The sequence below is a fragment of the Malurus melanocephalus genome, unplaced genomic scaffold, assembly GCF_030028575.1.
Source record: "Malurus melanocephalus ecotype Western Australia unplaced genomic scaffold, MMel_1.1 scaffold_680, whole genome shotgun sequence".
NCBI classification, from domain to species: Eukaryota; Metazoa; Chordata; class Aves; order Passeriformes; family Maluridae; genus Malurus; species Malurus melanocephalus.
This window is the reverse complement of record NW_026623912.1, coordinates 224,133-241,961: the sequence shown is the minus strand read 5'-3', so window position 1 is coordinate 241,961 and position 17,829 is coordinate 224,133. Positions and strand designations below refer to the sequence as shown.

Sequence of the window (17,829 nt, the reverse complement as noted above, 5' to 3'; positions counted from 1 at the left end):
CTAACAATCATGACGTGTGTTAGGTGGAACACTTTAGAAGTGGAGCAAATTAAATGGTCAGCTGGTTTCCTTAAAGCCATGCAGTGAATCAGTGACAGAACMAGAATAAGAACCCAGCTGAGTCTGAGATCTGTGATCTGTGATTTTGAAGTTTCCATAATTTTCTCAAGCATGAGATGAATGTAACTGTTCCACCCTTTCAGACTCTCCAGGTGTAGGTCCAATACATGGAGCCTTATTCTGTACCTTGGGTTGTACCTGTGAGGAGATTCTGACTCCCTTAGCATTAGAGATCCTGTAGGAATTAGATSATTAATCAATTAAAACTGTTAATGAACAAGTATAAGGAAGTAGAATTTTACAAATAATTTCTTTAAATTTTCTGTTTGTAGTTGACCTTAATATCTTTTTTAGAAGATACTTTTAGCAAATTCATGCAGTGCTAGGAGGATTCGTTATAAAAGAATGGCAAAGTGACCATGTTTGTCAACTGCATTTCTCCTGATGACAAATTTTTGTGTTAGARATAAGGAAGAAATATTTCTGCTGCATATTGATATAACCATCACTACTGTGGATAAGGGAAACATCTGATACCAACTGTAATAGAAATCACTGAAAATAAAACAACTTAAGCACCCAAATTTTCACTGTCCTCCACTAGAACCTAGGCCAATCCTGATGATGTTTTTCCTCTATCCCAACTTTTAAAATGTCAGATTAGCAGAGGGTGATGACCTGCCAGTTTTAAAGCTTCCCAAGATGGTTTTCTAAAGGATAAAGTTGTTCCTGATATTGTGGAGAAAAAAGCATGATAATAAAAAAAAGACTTTTGTTGTCTTTTTTTTCCCTTTCATTTTATCCTTGGCATGCTTTTTCCTTTTATGTTTTCTACTAGAGATGATGTAATTATTATTACAGAATTGGAGATGCGGTGATCAAAGTTTTTTGTATAACTGAGGCACTACACAAACCTCAACATTCCAAGCAGGCATATGTGCTCAACTACTGGGAACTTTATCTCTGAACAACTCACACTGGAGCATCAATCATACATATTAATCAAACCTTAGATGTATGATACTGAGTGTGGGTATCTCTGGGGTAGCTCTTAGGAYCACAGGCTCTTTGTTTCTGAGGCTTTCATGGAAAGAAAGATGGAAGTGTATTCAGTCTATATATATCATATATAGATATGACATATATAGAKATATCATCTTTATTCGCTCAAATCCATTGTTGGTCTCTGATGTTAATATGCAATTTTCCATGGATGAAAATCATTATGGGTCAAAAGATTACTTCCTATTTTCATAGATCAAACTAATATTCTCTATTTGACAAGGCATGTATAAGCACATGAATAACAGTTTATTTTATCTTTCAGATGAGTGTTAATCTTATTTTTCTTTTTCAGAGCGGATGTTTGGTCATCTTGGTTCTTTTAATTACTAGGAGGCTGACTAGCTTTAGTTTTGCTATTTTTATCCTTAGTTTTACTATTTTTAAGCCTCTAAGCATGTATTACAAAATATCTCACTTTCAACCGTAATCAGTTTTGTGATACATCTGGATGCAATATGAACATGTTTCTTAAATGGGTTCAAGCGCATGCTGCTCAGGACAGGCATTCTTTAAAGYAGTTTGGTCTCTCAAAAGGCCAGATTCTGAGAGCACAGGACTTTAAATTCTCCTTTGGATATGGAGGTCTCAGTTCAAAAGCAAGACTGATCCTGTAACATTGTCAGTGGCCAAATGAGGCAATATATGCCAGGACACTGCAGCAGTTCAGAAGGCTACACTAAGATTTTCTACAGATGAAATAGGAACAGAATTTTAGCAAGCATTGACCAGCACCATAAAGATACTTGTAAATGTTTATAATGGTACTTATAAATTCCATCTTGACCATTAGCCTGGATCATGCTCTTGTTCTTCTAATGAGGATTCCTGCTGACAGGATTGCTACTGATAATATGGGTTCTGTACCTCTGGCTGCCAGGAATAACAGATTTATTATTACCTCATTTCATTTTTAAAACACACTGCTTTTATTCTCCCCAGAGGTGCTTTGAGCCAGTACTTGGAGCAAATGAATACCGTGCTCTGATTTGGTGATAGTTGCAAGTGAAAGCTGAAGTGCACATTAAAACACTTAAATGCATCATCTAATTTACATCTTTGATTTTATTTCAGAGTAATATGTCCAGTGAAGACTGGAAGTTTGAAGCAATTTTGGAAGGACACTGTTTTTATGGCCCTTCTGCACTAAATGTGCCTGTGGGTGAAACAGTCCAGTATTCCCTCACGTTCAAGCCGGTTGCTGAGTGTATAATAAGGGTAAGAGAGAAATTAGATGGAACATTTATAAAGGATGTCTCTACCCAGAAAATTATCAGCAGTATCCAAATWGTGGAAGTGTTTAGACAGTTGCTAATATTAAAGCATCTGCTTGAGAGAAAGAAATGTTAATATTTCCGGCTATCTGAAATAAAAGCCCAAATGAACTAACTTTGTAAACTTTAAGATTAGGCGTGGCAGATTTCCCCACCACCAGTTCTCATCTCTTCTTTATTTCATGTTCTATTAAATCCATCAATACTATTAATTTCTACTATTCCTTTAATCCTACAGTTATTCTGTAAAAAGTCTGTATTTTGTCACAAAAATAGACATTGTTAGTCTGAATWTAAATACATTTATTAAATCATATTTCATGATGTAAGTAATTAAATACTGACATTGAGTTTTTCTCATTGAGTGCGTGCATCACAAATGCATTTATGTGATGAGTACTTTTAGTAAAATAATTTCTGTTGGAAGTTAAGCACCATTCCACAGCTGCTTTTGCCATCAGAGYAATTATTATTCCAAATGCTAAAATGACAAGCAAAGGCTATGACACCTTTAGCAAGAAGCAGTATTTGTGGTTTTGTCTGTTTCCCAGCTGAGAGATTTTGACTGCAAATAGCTGTTGAAATATGTAAATTGCCAAACACACAAAAAAATGCTCTTTGAAACATAAATAACCCTTCTKCATGTGTTACCAACTAAATACAATGCAGCTTAGGAATCCAGTATTATAAAATTATTAAAAGCCAAAAGCCCTTAATCCTTTGATGACAAATGTTTATGGACAACATTTTAGCTGAATCASAAAATCATCCAGGTTGGAAGAGACCTCCAAGGTTATCTAGCTCAGCTCAACCCAACACCACCACAGTCACCTCTAAATCATATCCCAAGTTATATATGCCTCTTGAACATTACTGGAGATGGTGACTTCACCTTCCTGAGCAACCTATTCCAATGCCTAAYGACTCTTTCMGTAAAAATATCTTTCTAATATCTAATYTGAACCTCATTATTTCCTCAGCTGCTCCTCATAAGACAGGTGAAGAACACTCAATGAAAGTTAAATATTATATGAGGCAAGGAGGTGTGAGAACACGTTCTTGGAGACATTTGAAAAACATTTTTCAAGAAGAAGCCAAGAAGTATAAAACCTAGAAAATGTTATATTGTTGAATTTCATAATTTAGAAAAAAAAAGATTAAATATTTTGTTTCTCTGGTTTACTTCTCTGTTTAGCAATGGAGTTTACTTAAGAACTAGGAAAGTCAGTCGGAGCCCTTTCTTGTAAGCACACTTTGGCACTTAGATTTAAGATTAATAGACTARAGGAGTTGCTTTGGCAGCCAAAGGGGACTTGTACAGTGCTGAAACTTTCTTTTTTTCTCCTTTCTTTGTCATAGGGAAGGCTTACTCTGAGAAATGTTACAGCTGGAACTCAGAACATTTTCAGCCTTAAGGGAATAGGGAAGAAACCTCTGCCTCAGGATTGTATTGTGGTCGAGTGCCAAGTGGGGAAGATCGCTCATAAAATCTTATGGGTGCACAATTATACCAAGAAAGTATTAACATACAAGGTAATTTTTTGCAATAATGTGACAAATATTTTTCTGTCCSAAGACCTATATTTTATGTATGATAGTAGCAAATATTACTGTAATTGCAGATACATTAGTAAAATTCATGTATCCATGAGAAAATATCCTACAGTTTATAGTATACGGATTTATTATAGTCATCTGTGAGATAATGTATGATTTTACTGTATGTTTGATGGAGAAAAATGATTTCTTTGTGTTTTAGTCTGGTTTCTGAAGGGACAGCACTTCTACCATTGTTCTCTGTTCATTTGCTAATCTTTCCTCCTCCAATGATTTGAAACCAGTGGCCAACTCCATTCAGTTTTGAAACCAGAAAAGGGGCTTGAGAGTTACTGGGTTCCTAAAATCTTCATAAAACTTTGAATATTACAGGAAAAACACTAAAATCAATGACCTGCTAAGGGAAGGAGCTCACTATTTGTATTCTAATTTCTTTTCTAGTGGCCCAGCGGCCTGGCTAGTCAGTGCTTGCATTTGTTGGGAGAAATTGTCCCAGTTACRCTCTGGGATAGTAACAATGCCCAGCTATTGTTTCAGGAATGTTGGAGGAAGTTTGGAATACTTTGTGTGTCTGCTGTTAGAAAATCCAGAGGTAATCACTGAAGCTCTTGAAAGGCAATGGGTCACTGGGAAGGTTAATACAAATTCTTAGGAACTACAGTTTTAATAATTTCCTTACTCAAGAACATGTTCAKACTATTCAATATCATCATTATTTTTCATATTTTCCATTAAATATTTTTTTATAACTGTATTTTCACAAACACATTTTCCTMTTTAGAAATGCTGTAGGAGTACTCTAATGGCATAATTTTTCTGCTATTTATCTCGTCTGTATGTTTAATTTGAAAGTGATATAAGTATTTCAGTAGGGTTCCTCACTTTCTGTACCTGAATATTGGATCCCATGTCCCATGCCAGCAGAGGCAGAATGTACATTAGGGCAAGGAAGATGAATTTTGCTTTTCTTCTCAGCTGCAGAGAAGTTCTTAAGCAGGAACATATTTGACTTTGCTCAAGAAAATTCATATTTGTGCCTCTATATGGCATTTAAATCTAGAGTAGATATCATCCAGACATTATGGCCATAAAYGGTTTGCCAGGAGGGCTCAATCTATTGAAGCAATGCAGGGGAGAGTGAGCTAAAAATTGTCAACATATGTAAATATATATATTTAGTTTTTCTTTTGGGGAAGGATTGAAAATCGGACCATGTACATTCCATAAGATAAAATCTRTCTAGTTGACTAGTGTGGACTTGCAAACTGAGTGATCTACTGGCCTTGGTGCCAGTGGGTCAAAATGATGTTTTATTCAAATTGAAATGTAATGGTAATGAGTGATTTGACCTTATGATATAAAGAGACATCATATATAAACCAGCAGCATTGTTCTGTTCAGTAATGCTAATTCATGCCAGTGTGAAAATCCTTCCTTGGGATATCTTTTTTCTGGTCTCCAATTTTCCAGGTTTTCACTTTTACAGATCAATCTACATTTAGGAAACTTTGTGTATCACAGAAAGGTCCAGGTTCATATTCCTATTTTTTGACTTATTATCATCCCCCCAAAACAAAATAAGAAATCCGTTTTTTCGGCATCACCAGCTTTGACATTTTTCAACAGACTTAGTTTTTTAGATGTGAATGCATTTGCATTACTAATATATTTGTGCTTTTATCTCTGGAAGAAGTGAATGTTTTTGGCAACAGAACTAGTTTTTCTATTTTCTCATTTTGTGTGAACTCAAATTTTTTTTTGGTGTCATTGTCAGTGAAAGGCACTGAAATAACAAACTTCAAAATGAATACATTAGAATTATTCATTGTATGTCTTTTCCAGAAGCATTGTATTAAATGAATTTATGACATTTGTATCTATTCCAGGGTGAGCTGGGTCTGACTGAACTTTGACCTCCTTGCAGGGGTTCTCTGGGCCCTGAAATCTGGTTTTGGTTGGTTTTGTGATGTGGGGTTTTTTTATGCTTTTTTATCTCTCTGAAATACTGCTTGACACTCCAACTGTGTGTGCTCTTTTTGCTCTGAGACCTTTGGGAGAGAAATAGTAAGGTCAGCTGTTTCATGCTTGTGTGCATATAATAAATTAATCAGGGTGAATAATACATTTTCTCTGTGCTGAGTTCTTACCCAGAAGCAGTTGTTGGAGCAAGGTGGGCTGGAATTTCTGGGAAAGGCATAACTACAAAGCCCACTGGTGTCTGGAAACTGTCCCCTCAACAAAGCAAATATTAATCACTTCCAGCACTCTCCAGCAGATGTCATGTGGTGTCTTGTGCTATTAAAGTGAGCAAAGATCATTTGCTTGTTTTTATTTCCAGAAGGGTCTGTCTGTAAATTAGGATTTACTCCCTAAATCCAGAACATGATCACAAGTATCTGTAGTTATTAGGACAATGCAGAGAACCTCCTCTTGGAGGGAACTGTGACCCACARCCTTGTTAGAAATGCAAAAATAAACTTTATTTACTCAGATGTGTATAGCACAAAGGGCAACAGGAAAAAGGAATGATTCTAATTTTGTTGCTGTTGTTAATTCCATGCTGCCTGATTGCTGTAATATCTGGGTAGTCTGTGGTGAAGCAGAGCACTGGTTTTGTCTTTGTTGGTGTTTCCCTTGGGGCAGTTGCTGACAGACCAATAACTCCTCATCTTGTTTAATCCAGCATCTTTGACAGTTTTCTGTATTGTGCTGTAGCTAAATTGGTGATTAGGTGGAGGAAATTTTGTCAGTCTTGGTAGACAGAGCAAAGATAATAAAAAAAAATATGGATATGTTTTTGATGGGATCTTTTGTAATTTTGCTGGCTAATGARTATATTCATTACTGAATTGGTTGGTTGATGTGCCCTATACACCCTGGATTSCTGGAGTGTATCCACTATTTGAAGTAATTTCTCATGGATTAACTGAGACATAAATGATATTAAAAAAAACAAAACAAAACAAAACATAAGAATTTAATTTACTGCAGTAATAAAGCTCAGCCTATATCAAGGWTAGTATGAGATGTGCCAGTTGCTGACAAACATTAAAATTTACAGGCATGTCCATAAACAATTTACTGCACAATGAATACTTAGCAACAGGTAATTTGGCTGAATTGGACAATTTTGCCTTTGAGGTGTAAATTTAGCTTCACTATTCCATTTTAATAACTGAATATATTAAACTATAAACTTAACAAAACCCCTAATTTCATTTAAAAAATAAAATTACATTATATATATGCTACTCTGTTTCTCAGTATTTTCTGTATTTTTCTGATAGCCTAAACCAAAATGAGGGTACTACTGCAAAAGTGACTATTTAAAATGAAATTTAGGTCTGGATGGAAGAAGAGGGAAATAATCTTTTCTGTTACTGCATAAAGAGAGCTCTCTTCCAGCTGAATAATGCTTTTTTCCTTTTCAATCAGTTATAGAGGGTTTATGTCTGGGGCAGYAATAATTTTTATATGTGGTGTGATTGTGCAACCATTAATGTGGATCTAGAGCTGGGGAGGAAAGAAGTGCCTTTGCAATTCMGTGGAGGTCATGTGCTTGACTCCATCAGTCTATCTTTAAAACTTCTAAGCAAAACTCTTTCATTGCCCACAAAGCTTTCCRTGATTAAAAAGACAATTTCCATAAATTCCCTTGAAAAATGTGAGCTGTTTTATGAATTCTTTTCTACTGATTGATGTGCAAACCTTAGGGAACTGCTTCTACTGTGCTCTTCATGGCTGGTTCTGGGGGAATCTTACAATAGATAGTCTTTCTTGTGATTGACTTACTCCTGGATATGAAAAAAACATAACACCAGAATTCATAAAAAAATTGTGCATATATAAAAGAGATCACATCCTTCTCTGATGCTGAACTAATATATATGACTGCAGTGTAAATGGATTTTAGTGTCTGTAAAATTTCATTCAATTCATCTGACAAAAGGAGGAAATGTAAAGCATTTTTATGTAAATCCAATCTCTTGGTCTCATGACAAAATTTTTAATCCAATTTCCTTGTTTATTTATATAAATCTTTGTCTTCTGGATATAAATAATTGTCTGATGTGTTGATGGTTTGTTCTAATGATACCTTTGATAGAAATTTTAGCTATAAAGGAGCCTAATTTTTTCAAGKCATGGTTTTGCAATAAAATAACAAAACTGTGCAATTGTTTTTCTCATTGCTGTTCAAAATAGATGTCATTAAAGTAAACTCCAGAGGCATCTCAAGGCCCAGTTAAATTACCTTTCAGGCATTAGGTTATACAAACTGTTTGTATTTTAGAAAACTATTGTAGAATAAAGATATAATTTAAAAAAAAATGAAATCCCCTGTTCTTCAATGTGTTTATGTCTCTATTCTCTATATATCCATTTTGGATTTTTGCAAGGTCAATGGAACAATGGCATGAAGGTGGGGTATTTGTAACAAATGCCTCAAAGTAATAAAATTATGTACCATAACCATTTAATGAGGGGCTTCTCTGTTCAGCTTAACTCTTGTTTGGTAATGTATCTGAGATTTTCTGAGAATCAATTCTGTGCGAGTATAGCAACCTGATTTCTCAAAGTCACCAAGTTCATATCCTTTAACCAAAAGTGTATCTGTGTATTCCATAACCCTTCTATTTTTATCTGCCCTTCCAATTTCAATACTTTTGGCTTCCACATTATCTACCAGWACTTCTGTAACAGCCTTCACTAAAGAAAATGCAATCTTTATAGCAGTAATTAATGGTACAAAGGCTTACAGAATTTAGGAATAACTGCAGTTGTTGGCAGATCGTTTTTTGATGACTAGTTGTGAAATTTTTWGATCAAGTAAGGTTATTGTGAGGTCTTAGGTCAGATTTGTTTCTTGAAATGTGCAAGTGGTCTTGACAGGTGACCTGGCTTGGGTACAAATCTGGATTATGGAGCGTTCTTCATTTTGTAAAACTCCAGAATGCAGCTGAGCAGGCAGGAATTATTTGGGGAATACACTCAGTGCAATGYAAAGATGTTTCACTTCAGTGTGGTGGCATGCTGGTGGCAAAATGAGTGTGATTGCTAGAATTTAATTAAATGAGTTCCTAGTAAATCAGGAATTTGCAAAGTCTGCACTGAAAAGTGGATGAGGGAAAAAAATGGAGGCTTTTTTTTTGGAAAAACGGCCTTTCTTGAGAGCTTTGGAAAGGACCTGGCTGTTAGATTGATCAGTGCCTCTCACATACAGTTCTGCCCTAGTGTCAAAGAGCATTATCTCTTTGCTAAGASCCTCTGAATATTATTAAACAGACCTGAGAAACAATTTTCAAATTGAAACCTTGAACATATTATTGTCTAACTTTGTTATACAAAGAGACAATGAAATTTAAGTATATTTGGTTATGTTCTTACATCCATTCACCACTCTGYCTTGATGTTTTTGGAGTTATGCTTATTACATGGTTATTCAACTCTGAAAAAAAGTTATATTCTCACTATAATTTTGAAGTTTGGTTTTCCATTTCTATTCATGTTCAATAGCCATATTACAGTTCTGCAGAATGAGTTTTCAAATCTGTGGCTGATAAATTAGTTTAAAATTGCAGCATTTTATAATGTACTCCATTTATACTTTCTGGCTGTCTGTAAATAATGACTTGAGGTATGAGACAATGGAGAAAACCATAATTGAAAAATAAATTCCTGGGGATGGCTTGATTTGAGCAAATGCTGTGCAGGGTCACAATGATAACTTTAACACTAATTTACATTTTGGCTCCATTGTGTCATTCTGAAATTCTAGTTTCCTGAATGATAGTGGAATGATATAACATATTTTAAGAAACTGTAGTTATTTATTTGTGCCTGGTAAATTTTGCTTGYCTTAGTGTGTATGTGCAGATCTGTCCATTTCTCTCTGTATAAATACTGTGTATAAATACATATCTCTGCAATCCCATCCTTGGGGTGGTTTCTGGTTAATCTTCCTGTAACTGTTCATTTCCTCATAGCCCATTAGGAAAAAAGCTGYCTCTCCCATTAACTGGAAGAAGTAATTCCATATCTTGACTCACTTTGAACAGCTTGTAAATCAATATTATTTTTGTTTTTGTTGTTGATAAAAATACCCAGTTTATGCCCCATCTTCTTACTTCAAAATGTATTTGCCTAACAATAATGATCCATACAAGAATTTGTCAGGCACATTCAGGTACTTTTGGGAACAGAGTTTTGTAGATTATTATAGGATATAAGGTTATTCAGTGCTGCATCTATAAACAAAATTGCGGCCTATTCTTACATATAACCCTCATAAAATGCATTCTAATAAGAACTAGAGATCTCTCTGCTATTCAGTAGAAAGTTACCTTTAAGCTTACTGTTTATTTATTCCTTTGTTGCTTCACTCCAAGCTTTCCTCTCAACTTACRAAGTTTTTGCAAGAAGTTATTGTTACAAAAATCTGCAATTTCTGGACTTTCACCTGTGTGTCCTTTTAAACTCTCCACCTTTTTCATTTTCTGGACTTATTACAATTTTGTAATAAACCTGAAGTTAAGCAGATATAAGTTACACAACATTATGCCATATTAGAACCCCAAAAGTCTGTGAACAAATGCGAACCATTCTTGGTATGAATCTGATATTAGGATAAATTGCCTGTGTGCATGGGCAAGAGTGGGCATGCACTTTTGGTATCCGTTTRCCATCTGAGGTTGATCATTTAATTAATCTCAGTAACAGAGCTGATAAATCATGTGTCCATTAGAGTGTGACAAAGTTCTGTTTAAGGAACACATGGAAGCTAACTGGGGAGTTTTTGTTACAACCATAGACCTTGTCAAGATGTTGGCAGTAGRCCACAATATTGGTGTGACCATTGTTAGGAGATTGGTGTAAATAACTTAAATAGTAGAGAGAAATAGGGTTGGTAGAGGAATGGGAGTGATTCATTGATGAGATGGTGTTTAAATTGGTTGGAAAAGCTAGCAGGAGGAGGAATATGAGTGAGCTTCATGACTGCAGTGGGAAAGGTGACAGCCAGCTGAGGCCAGCATCAGTTATGCACAAATTTTAGTGAGTATCGTCCCAAAAGGCTCAGTCTGACGCAGGGCAGGGAAGGGAGAATTTCTTCATGTCTATTGATCCAGGATCTGGATTCAAACATTGAAACGGGGACCATTTGTGTACTGACATGATTTCATTGCTTGTACTCAACCTTTTCCCATTCAGTTATACGGTCTCTTCCTTAAGATAAACAACTTCACTTTAAAATAATTTAGCATATCTTAGTTCACTGCTCTGAAAAGGTTTCCAAAATTTCTCTTGAATGACTGAAAATCAAACTTGCCATGTATATTTTTACTCATCAGCAATCCATAGGCATTTCATGTTTACACTCAACCATGCCAATAGTGTTCCTTTTACTGTGACATGTTTTATTAAAAACTGATCTGGTATTTCCAGTCTGATAGAAACAGTATTATCCTGCTCTTCTTCTTTTTATCCAATTTAAATTAATCACATTCATCCTGCTTTTGCTTCTGTCTCTGTGTTTCTTTTTCCTTAAATAAAAATCTCATTTTAACTAATCTTATTTCTTTCCCTAGTAATTTGCTGTCATTTCTGTTATCCTAGCTGTTATTTTAGGTACTTATCCTTCACCTTTGTATGCATCCATTGTAAACTGAAATGGAATAATCCATAAATGTGGGWGTGTGACTAATTTATTGCTTGTATTTTAGTAAATAAAACTTCTTCATCTTGTGTAACAACCACACCTTTTCTATGCTTTCCTCTTTGTTGATAACTTAAGGGGTTTTTTTTTCAGTTTTCTTTCCCCAAATGCCAACTCAAGAAAGCTTTTCATCCATCTCTTTTTTAGCCTTTCTTTTTTATCTCTTGACAAGTAGTCTCTTCCTATTGTTTTGGTTGCTGGACTTCTAATATCCAGTTTGAAATGCAGATTTATTGGGGAAGAGGAAGGTTGTTGCTTTACAGTATTTTTCTCTGTTACTTGGAATAGAAGTTCCTCATTTAGAAGAACAAGCACCTGAAAAAGGGGATTATATTAACATAAATACCACTGATAGGGAATGTGTTGTAGACAATGATTGTCTGTATCAGATTATGTAAGAATTGGGTTTTTTTCTCTACAGAAAATAATAAAAGATATTTACTTAAAAAGAAAATTGGTGACTGAAAATGGTCTGTGCATCTAATGTTAGTGTTGCAAAAGAAGTCTTTGTAGATTGCAGGTATCCACTTAGATGCTTGACAGGCTAGCTGTAATAATTAATGAATTTAAAAATAAGGTGGAGAAAAAAATCATGCTTTTCTGTTTTGACTAGTGATTTCACTCAAAATTCACCTGAATAACACAGAGACAATTTAGTTATTTAATGTGATTAGGAATGGTAGCATGCAACAATACTACATGATATCCCAAAGGGATTTTTTAAAAGGACTCCATGCCTCAGACCATGTAGATGAGAACCTGTAGATGAGAGCAGGAGTTGCAGTGTCAGTTCAAACTGCTTACACTCGGCAGGAGTGTCACTCAGCCAGTGGCAGAGGTGATGGGGAAAGGGTGTGAGCAGAGCCATTCCCACAGCTCTGCTGCTGCTGCTGCTGCTGCTGCTGCTGCTGCTGCTGCTGCTGCTGCTGCTGCTGCTGCTGCTGCTGCTGCTGCTGCCCCACCGTCACCCCAGCGGGCACTCCCAGCCCTGTCTGGTGACACTCGGACCTGAGAGAGTCCCTCTGTAAAGCTGTGCAAGAGAGAAAGAAATGAGATGCAATTAAAATAAAAAAATACTCACTCTCTCTTCTCCTAGTGAGCTTTACAGTCTGCAAAATCTAAAATTCAATGTGTGAAAATGGTGTTCGTCTCTCCAGTGCTCAGATATTTCCCATGTATGCCATGCATGTGTGTCATTTACCAAAGGTGACACATCAAAAGRCACAGTTTAATATCACTTGAGGTCTAGCAAATGATGTTCAAATGACACTTCAGAWTTTGCATTGCTCTGTCTAGTTAGATGGATCACTGCTGCTGAACCTCTTTGTTATATTTCTAATGAAAATGTGTGTAAAGTATGAAGGGCCTGACTGTTCAAACCCATGCATGTGTAAGTAATTCCATGGTCTGAGCAATATACTTTTCATCATGCTGGGCAATGACTTCAAAATTTGTGCTTGGTATGATCTGTGTATCAGATCATTTCTCTTACAGTGTGTATTCTTTCATGTGCATAAAAGCAGGGTTTACTGATAGATATTTTCTATTATYCTCTTCAAAGCAGGTAGAATGGATGTTGTGTCAATGATGTTCTTGCTTTTAATGAGTTTTCCTCTTTGTRAATTRTCTTCCCCAGGTGTATTCAAATCTYGCCATCCTGAGTGGTGCYTCTGAGCTGACTGTGAACCCAGAGGACACTGCTGCTTATACTCTGAGTATAGCTCCCTGCACACGAGGAGTCTTTCAAGGTACAATCCAGAACTCAAATATGTAAAATATCCCTATAAATTAGCAAATTAAATCTTTTTACATCTAATGCTTGCATTTGTTCTGCATAACATTTCTTCTGGAGGTAAGATATAATAACTGGTGATTCAGGTTTTTAAGCTGGTTCATTTTTTTATTTGTAAAGGTGTCTTACTGCTAAATATATGCTCAGGTTCTTMAAAAATGCCAGCATATGAACAACTGTAAGCACTTAATTGTTCTCATGAAAATTGACTACATAGGAAGTGATGATTTTTGAATTATCACCAACTTTGGGTCTAAATTTAATTTTCCAAAACCTGTTGAATACCTTTAGTTATTTTAGCACTACTAGGAGCAAAGCTYTAAAGGCAGAGACCAGGGTTTGATTTTTTCCCTTAATTAACATTCAATCTGTTGACCACAAGGCAAGARTACATAAATAGAATGCAGTGAACTCAGTTCTTGCTTTGACATAATCAGAGGCTAGGGAGATCTAAAATTAATTGTACCTAATTTGCATCTATTCATGTTTATAAAGATGTTCTTATGATACAACACCAAAACTCTTGATTGTTTTAACCATTGTCAGCATACCACAATTAATGTTTTGACCTTGTTTACTTTTTTAATTACAATTCCGATGTCATAATTTTAAAATGTTTGGTGTTGGTTCTAAAATTCCATGGTGCTCATTATTTGCTTTATAATATGAAAAAAATGATTTTGGGAATGAGGCTGCACAATCTTTGTCTTCCTTGTAGGATAACTGTTGTAGTAACTCTCAGCAGAGCAAAGAGCCAGGGTGTGTGGGAGGGAGTTATGGAAACAGAAGAGGCCATCCTAAAGGAACTGGATAGCATCAGGAAAAGATTTGAACTTCTTAAACAAAAGGTTTTCTGATAATGGAGAAATCTCTTAATACAAAACTCYTAGTGTGTGTMGTTTTGAGTTTGSAGGTTCCTGACTCCAAGCACTTGATTCTGCCACTCTTAGGCAATTGAGAATAATGGCAGCTGTTTTCTCAGCATTAAAAAGCTATTAAGCCTTGTCCCTGAGGTTGTTGAACTACTTTGCWCCTTTGGCCATTTTGTTTTTAGTACCTGATATGTAAAATGTAACTAATAATGCCATCAGAATTCACAAGTGATTTGTGCAAAGAAATTAATACTTGTAGCAAAGCTTGGCCTAGTACATAGGAAGACTTCAGTGGCCTGATCTGTAGCCCTAAAAGAAAAAAAAAAAAGTCACTTTATATGAATAGATATCAACTTTCAATGACAATTGTAACCAAAAATGTGCACCAGAAAATATTGAGGATGTACTATATTTTAATGTGCCTTTTTTTTAAGCATTAAAAATTAGGGAATATTCTCTTCTACCTTAGAAAATCCCCAATTTTTTTATATATAATGAAAGTTTCAGTAGAAGAGGCTCTAAGGGATCTATCATACAGCAAATTAATAGCAGGTGATAAAAGCCATGCCTTCAAAGAGACATGTTCAGATCTACATCTCCAATGTTCTCTCCTTCCCTTGACTTCTATTACAATGGTTCCTATTATGTTTTGAAGTATCATATGTTCATTGAGTGAAAAAAGAGAGAACAGTCAGTCTCTCTAACCCAAAAAAAAGTTACTGGTTCAAATGCTGGGAAGCCACATGTGCCCTTTTCCTCAGAAAAGTTCGTTTATTTTACACTTTAAAATAACTGATAGAAGGCTAAAGTTATCCTTTGAAAAGGACAGGACCYTGTTATCTCCAATCCACCCCCTGGCTCAGGGCTGGCTTTAATCACTACCTCAGGAAATCATGTTCATCCTTCCTCTGGAACAGAGACAGGTTTGGCTCGCTCACAGAAATCCCTGAACTCTCTCTAATCATTCAGCTGCTGTAGCAGGGAGAGGGGTGGAGGGAAGAGAGGGTCACAGGCCACTGTCACAGGTTTGAAAAGCAGCAGCTGATTTTGATGTCTGATATTAGGTTTGCTATAAACCCAACTACCAAGTGTCCTGTCTAAGGTGACATGTTAGGGAGTGCTTCCTTTGTGGCTTCAGGGAGAATGGAAGTCTGTCTGCTTTGGACTGTGCAAGGCTGAGGAGTCATATTTAATGTCAAAGCTGATATACATATATATGTGTGTGTATATATATTTGCATTTTGGCATTCAGGATAATTCACCAGCCAGCCTGAAGCTTGAGGACCACCGAGAAGATGTAGCTGATTCACGTGGGAATTAGGCTGGACTCAGGAATCTTAATCCTTTCTAGGTTCAAGATACTAAAAACAAAATATAACTTAAACACACACACCCCAAAAATGTATTCTTAATTCAGTCTGGTGAATTTGTTTAGAAGGAAGCAAATAATCTATGGGGCAAACATTTTGAATGACTGAAAATAAAAAAGCAATGCTCCAAAGCTATCTGCAGAGGGAGTAAATTTTATCCTGCAGGGAAATAAGAACAGCTATTTAGATTTCTAGCTGAAGACTGTCATAGTGCCAATGAATAATTTCAWGTCTAGAACTTCCCAGCTTCTAAGTGTAAAACTTTTTAGCCCTGTTTTTTTCATATTAAAATCAATTCTAATAAAAGAACTTCTACCATGCAAGTTGTTGTACTGAAMAAATGGTTTGTGTTTTTCATTTATTTTCAATCTTTTTATTTCCAAAATTGTATAGCTGCAAAATTATACYGCTTTTGCTTCCTGTCTTGCTGTTTTGTGGTTTCTAAGCTAAAAATGGGCCCAGATATTTTCTAAAGCCCATTTGAAAGTATTCCAATAGAGGGCTAATATTGCATGCTTCAGCTAGTTTGTAGGTGCATGACAGATTAAACACAGAAATAATAGCAAATAAACACCTCAGATAAGATTCTGTCACTACATAAAATTCTTCAGCATTCTGTTTTCTGAGTAATTGAGCAATTTGGTTTAGGTTAGGTAAACCATCTTCTACAGATTGCTTTATATTTTATCAAATTTTTATTTCTGCTTTCCACAGAATAGACCAGAACTTTTCCATAATAGAGCAAAATTCATAATGACCCACACACTTTTTATAGTCAGTGCCCTTTATTCATAAAACCCCCTAGCTTTTGGAAAGGAGCTTTCTAACCTTGTGTCTCATGTTTCATTAATTTTTTAACTAAATCTATGTTTAGTAGGCAGTGCTTTTCCATGCTGCTTTGAAGCTGAAATTGAAGAAAAAGGGCAGCATTTTCCCAGCCTGTCAGATGCAGCTGCAGAGCAATTTTAGTGAGGTGGTGAAGATCATGCCAACACATCCTGGCCTGTAAATGAGTTAATTGAACCTGTTTGTTTAACAATGTTTTCCATTCAATACTGATGTTAAAAAATATTGTCCATTTCTTTTTTTTTTTTTTCTGGAATTCTGCAAATTGTTCCACTGATCAATTTACATGGAATCGTAAAAACCCAGAGGGGGGAAAGACCATCTCTGTAATTTCTTGTAGCCTTTGCTGTATTTCCAGCACCTGCCTGTTTGCTTTGAGCATTCCTCCTCATCTGCATCATCCTGGCAAATTGAATCCAATTCATTGGTAACAAAGACAGAGCTTGAAGGCTCTTCTGGTTTCTTGATTCTTGTGAGTGGCTCTGCAGGATCACCAGAGTGCCCTGAAGGAGCTGCTCTGCTGGGCCAGGCACTGCCAGCAGGATGATCCCTGGGACACACCTTCCATCCATCCTGGTGCAGGTGGAGCTGCAGRCTCCTGAGCCTTTCCATATCATAATTCCACTGTCACATTAAGAAGAGGCAGTGAAAATTATAAATAAAACAATTCACCTCTTTATTAAATGCTATGCTACAGAGCCATATATGAATGACAGTTGACATTATCAGGGTTTGATGGTGTCACAGCAGGATTTGCCACTTGTTTGTTTCTCCTAGGTGCGAGTCTTTAAGTTGATTTTTTTTTTAATTGATGCAGGGAGCAGTTCATGTAATCCTAGTGTACCCACAAATAGGATTTACAGAAACTCCTTAGAATTTGCATGTCTCATCATAGACATTTTCCTAGGAACAATAGAGATGATAAAGATTTGTTCTAACTTACAGTAAATATCCTTTTTTTTGTCAGTAGAAAAACTGCAAGAAGAAAAATTGGCTAAATAGCTACATAAATTACATTCATCTTTTTAATTTATCTCTTCTGTGGAACTCTTCTGTGGCAGCAACTGTACACAGATTTCATTGGCCAGAAAAAAATCCAGGAAAAGACAAAAACCTCTCCTCCTACTCCCAAGACCTTATTAAGTTCATGTTGGTATATTTAAACCACAAGCCAAATGTTTCTATATTTTTTTCAGATTTGTGTGATGAATTCTGTGGCCATATAGCTTTCTGTTCTTTTTTCCAGTTAAAATATTGGGATATTGTGGACTTTTATCATCTCTAT

At 35.8% G+C, this 17,829-nt stretch overlaps 1 protein-coding gene across 1 annotated transcript in view; it reads left to right on the top strand.

The window, feature by feature from the left end:
• LOC130584199 (cilia- and flagella-associated protein 47-like) overlaps positions 1-17,829 on the top strand; it is a gene marked incomplete at its 5' end in the record, with an annotated part of 203,595 nt that overhangs the window by 61,844 nt on the left and 123,922 nt on the right. Inside the window, 3 exons of the mRNA XM_057384030.1 lie at positions 2,197-2,340; positions 3,756-3,929; positions 13,301-13,412. Coding sequence (XP_057240013.1) covers positions 2,197-2,340; positions 3,756-3,929; positions 13,301-13,412 — 430 coding nt within the window. The remainder of the gene's footprint in view (positions 1-2,196; positions 2,341-3,755; positions 3,930-13,300; positions 13,413-17,829) is intronic.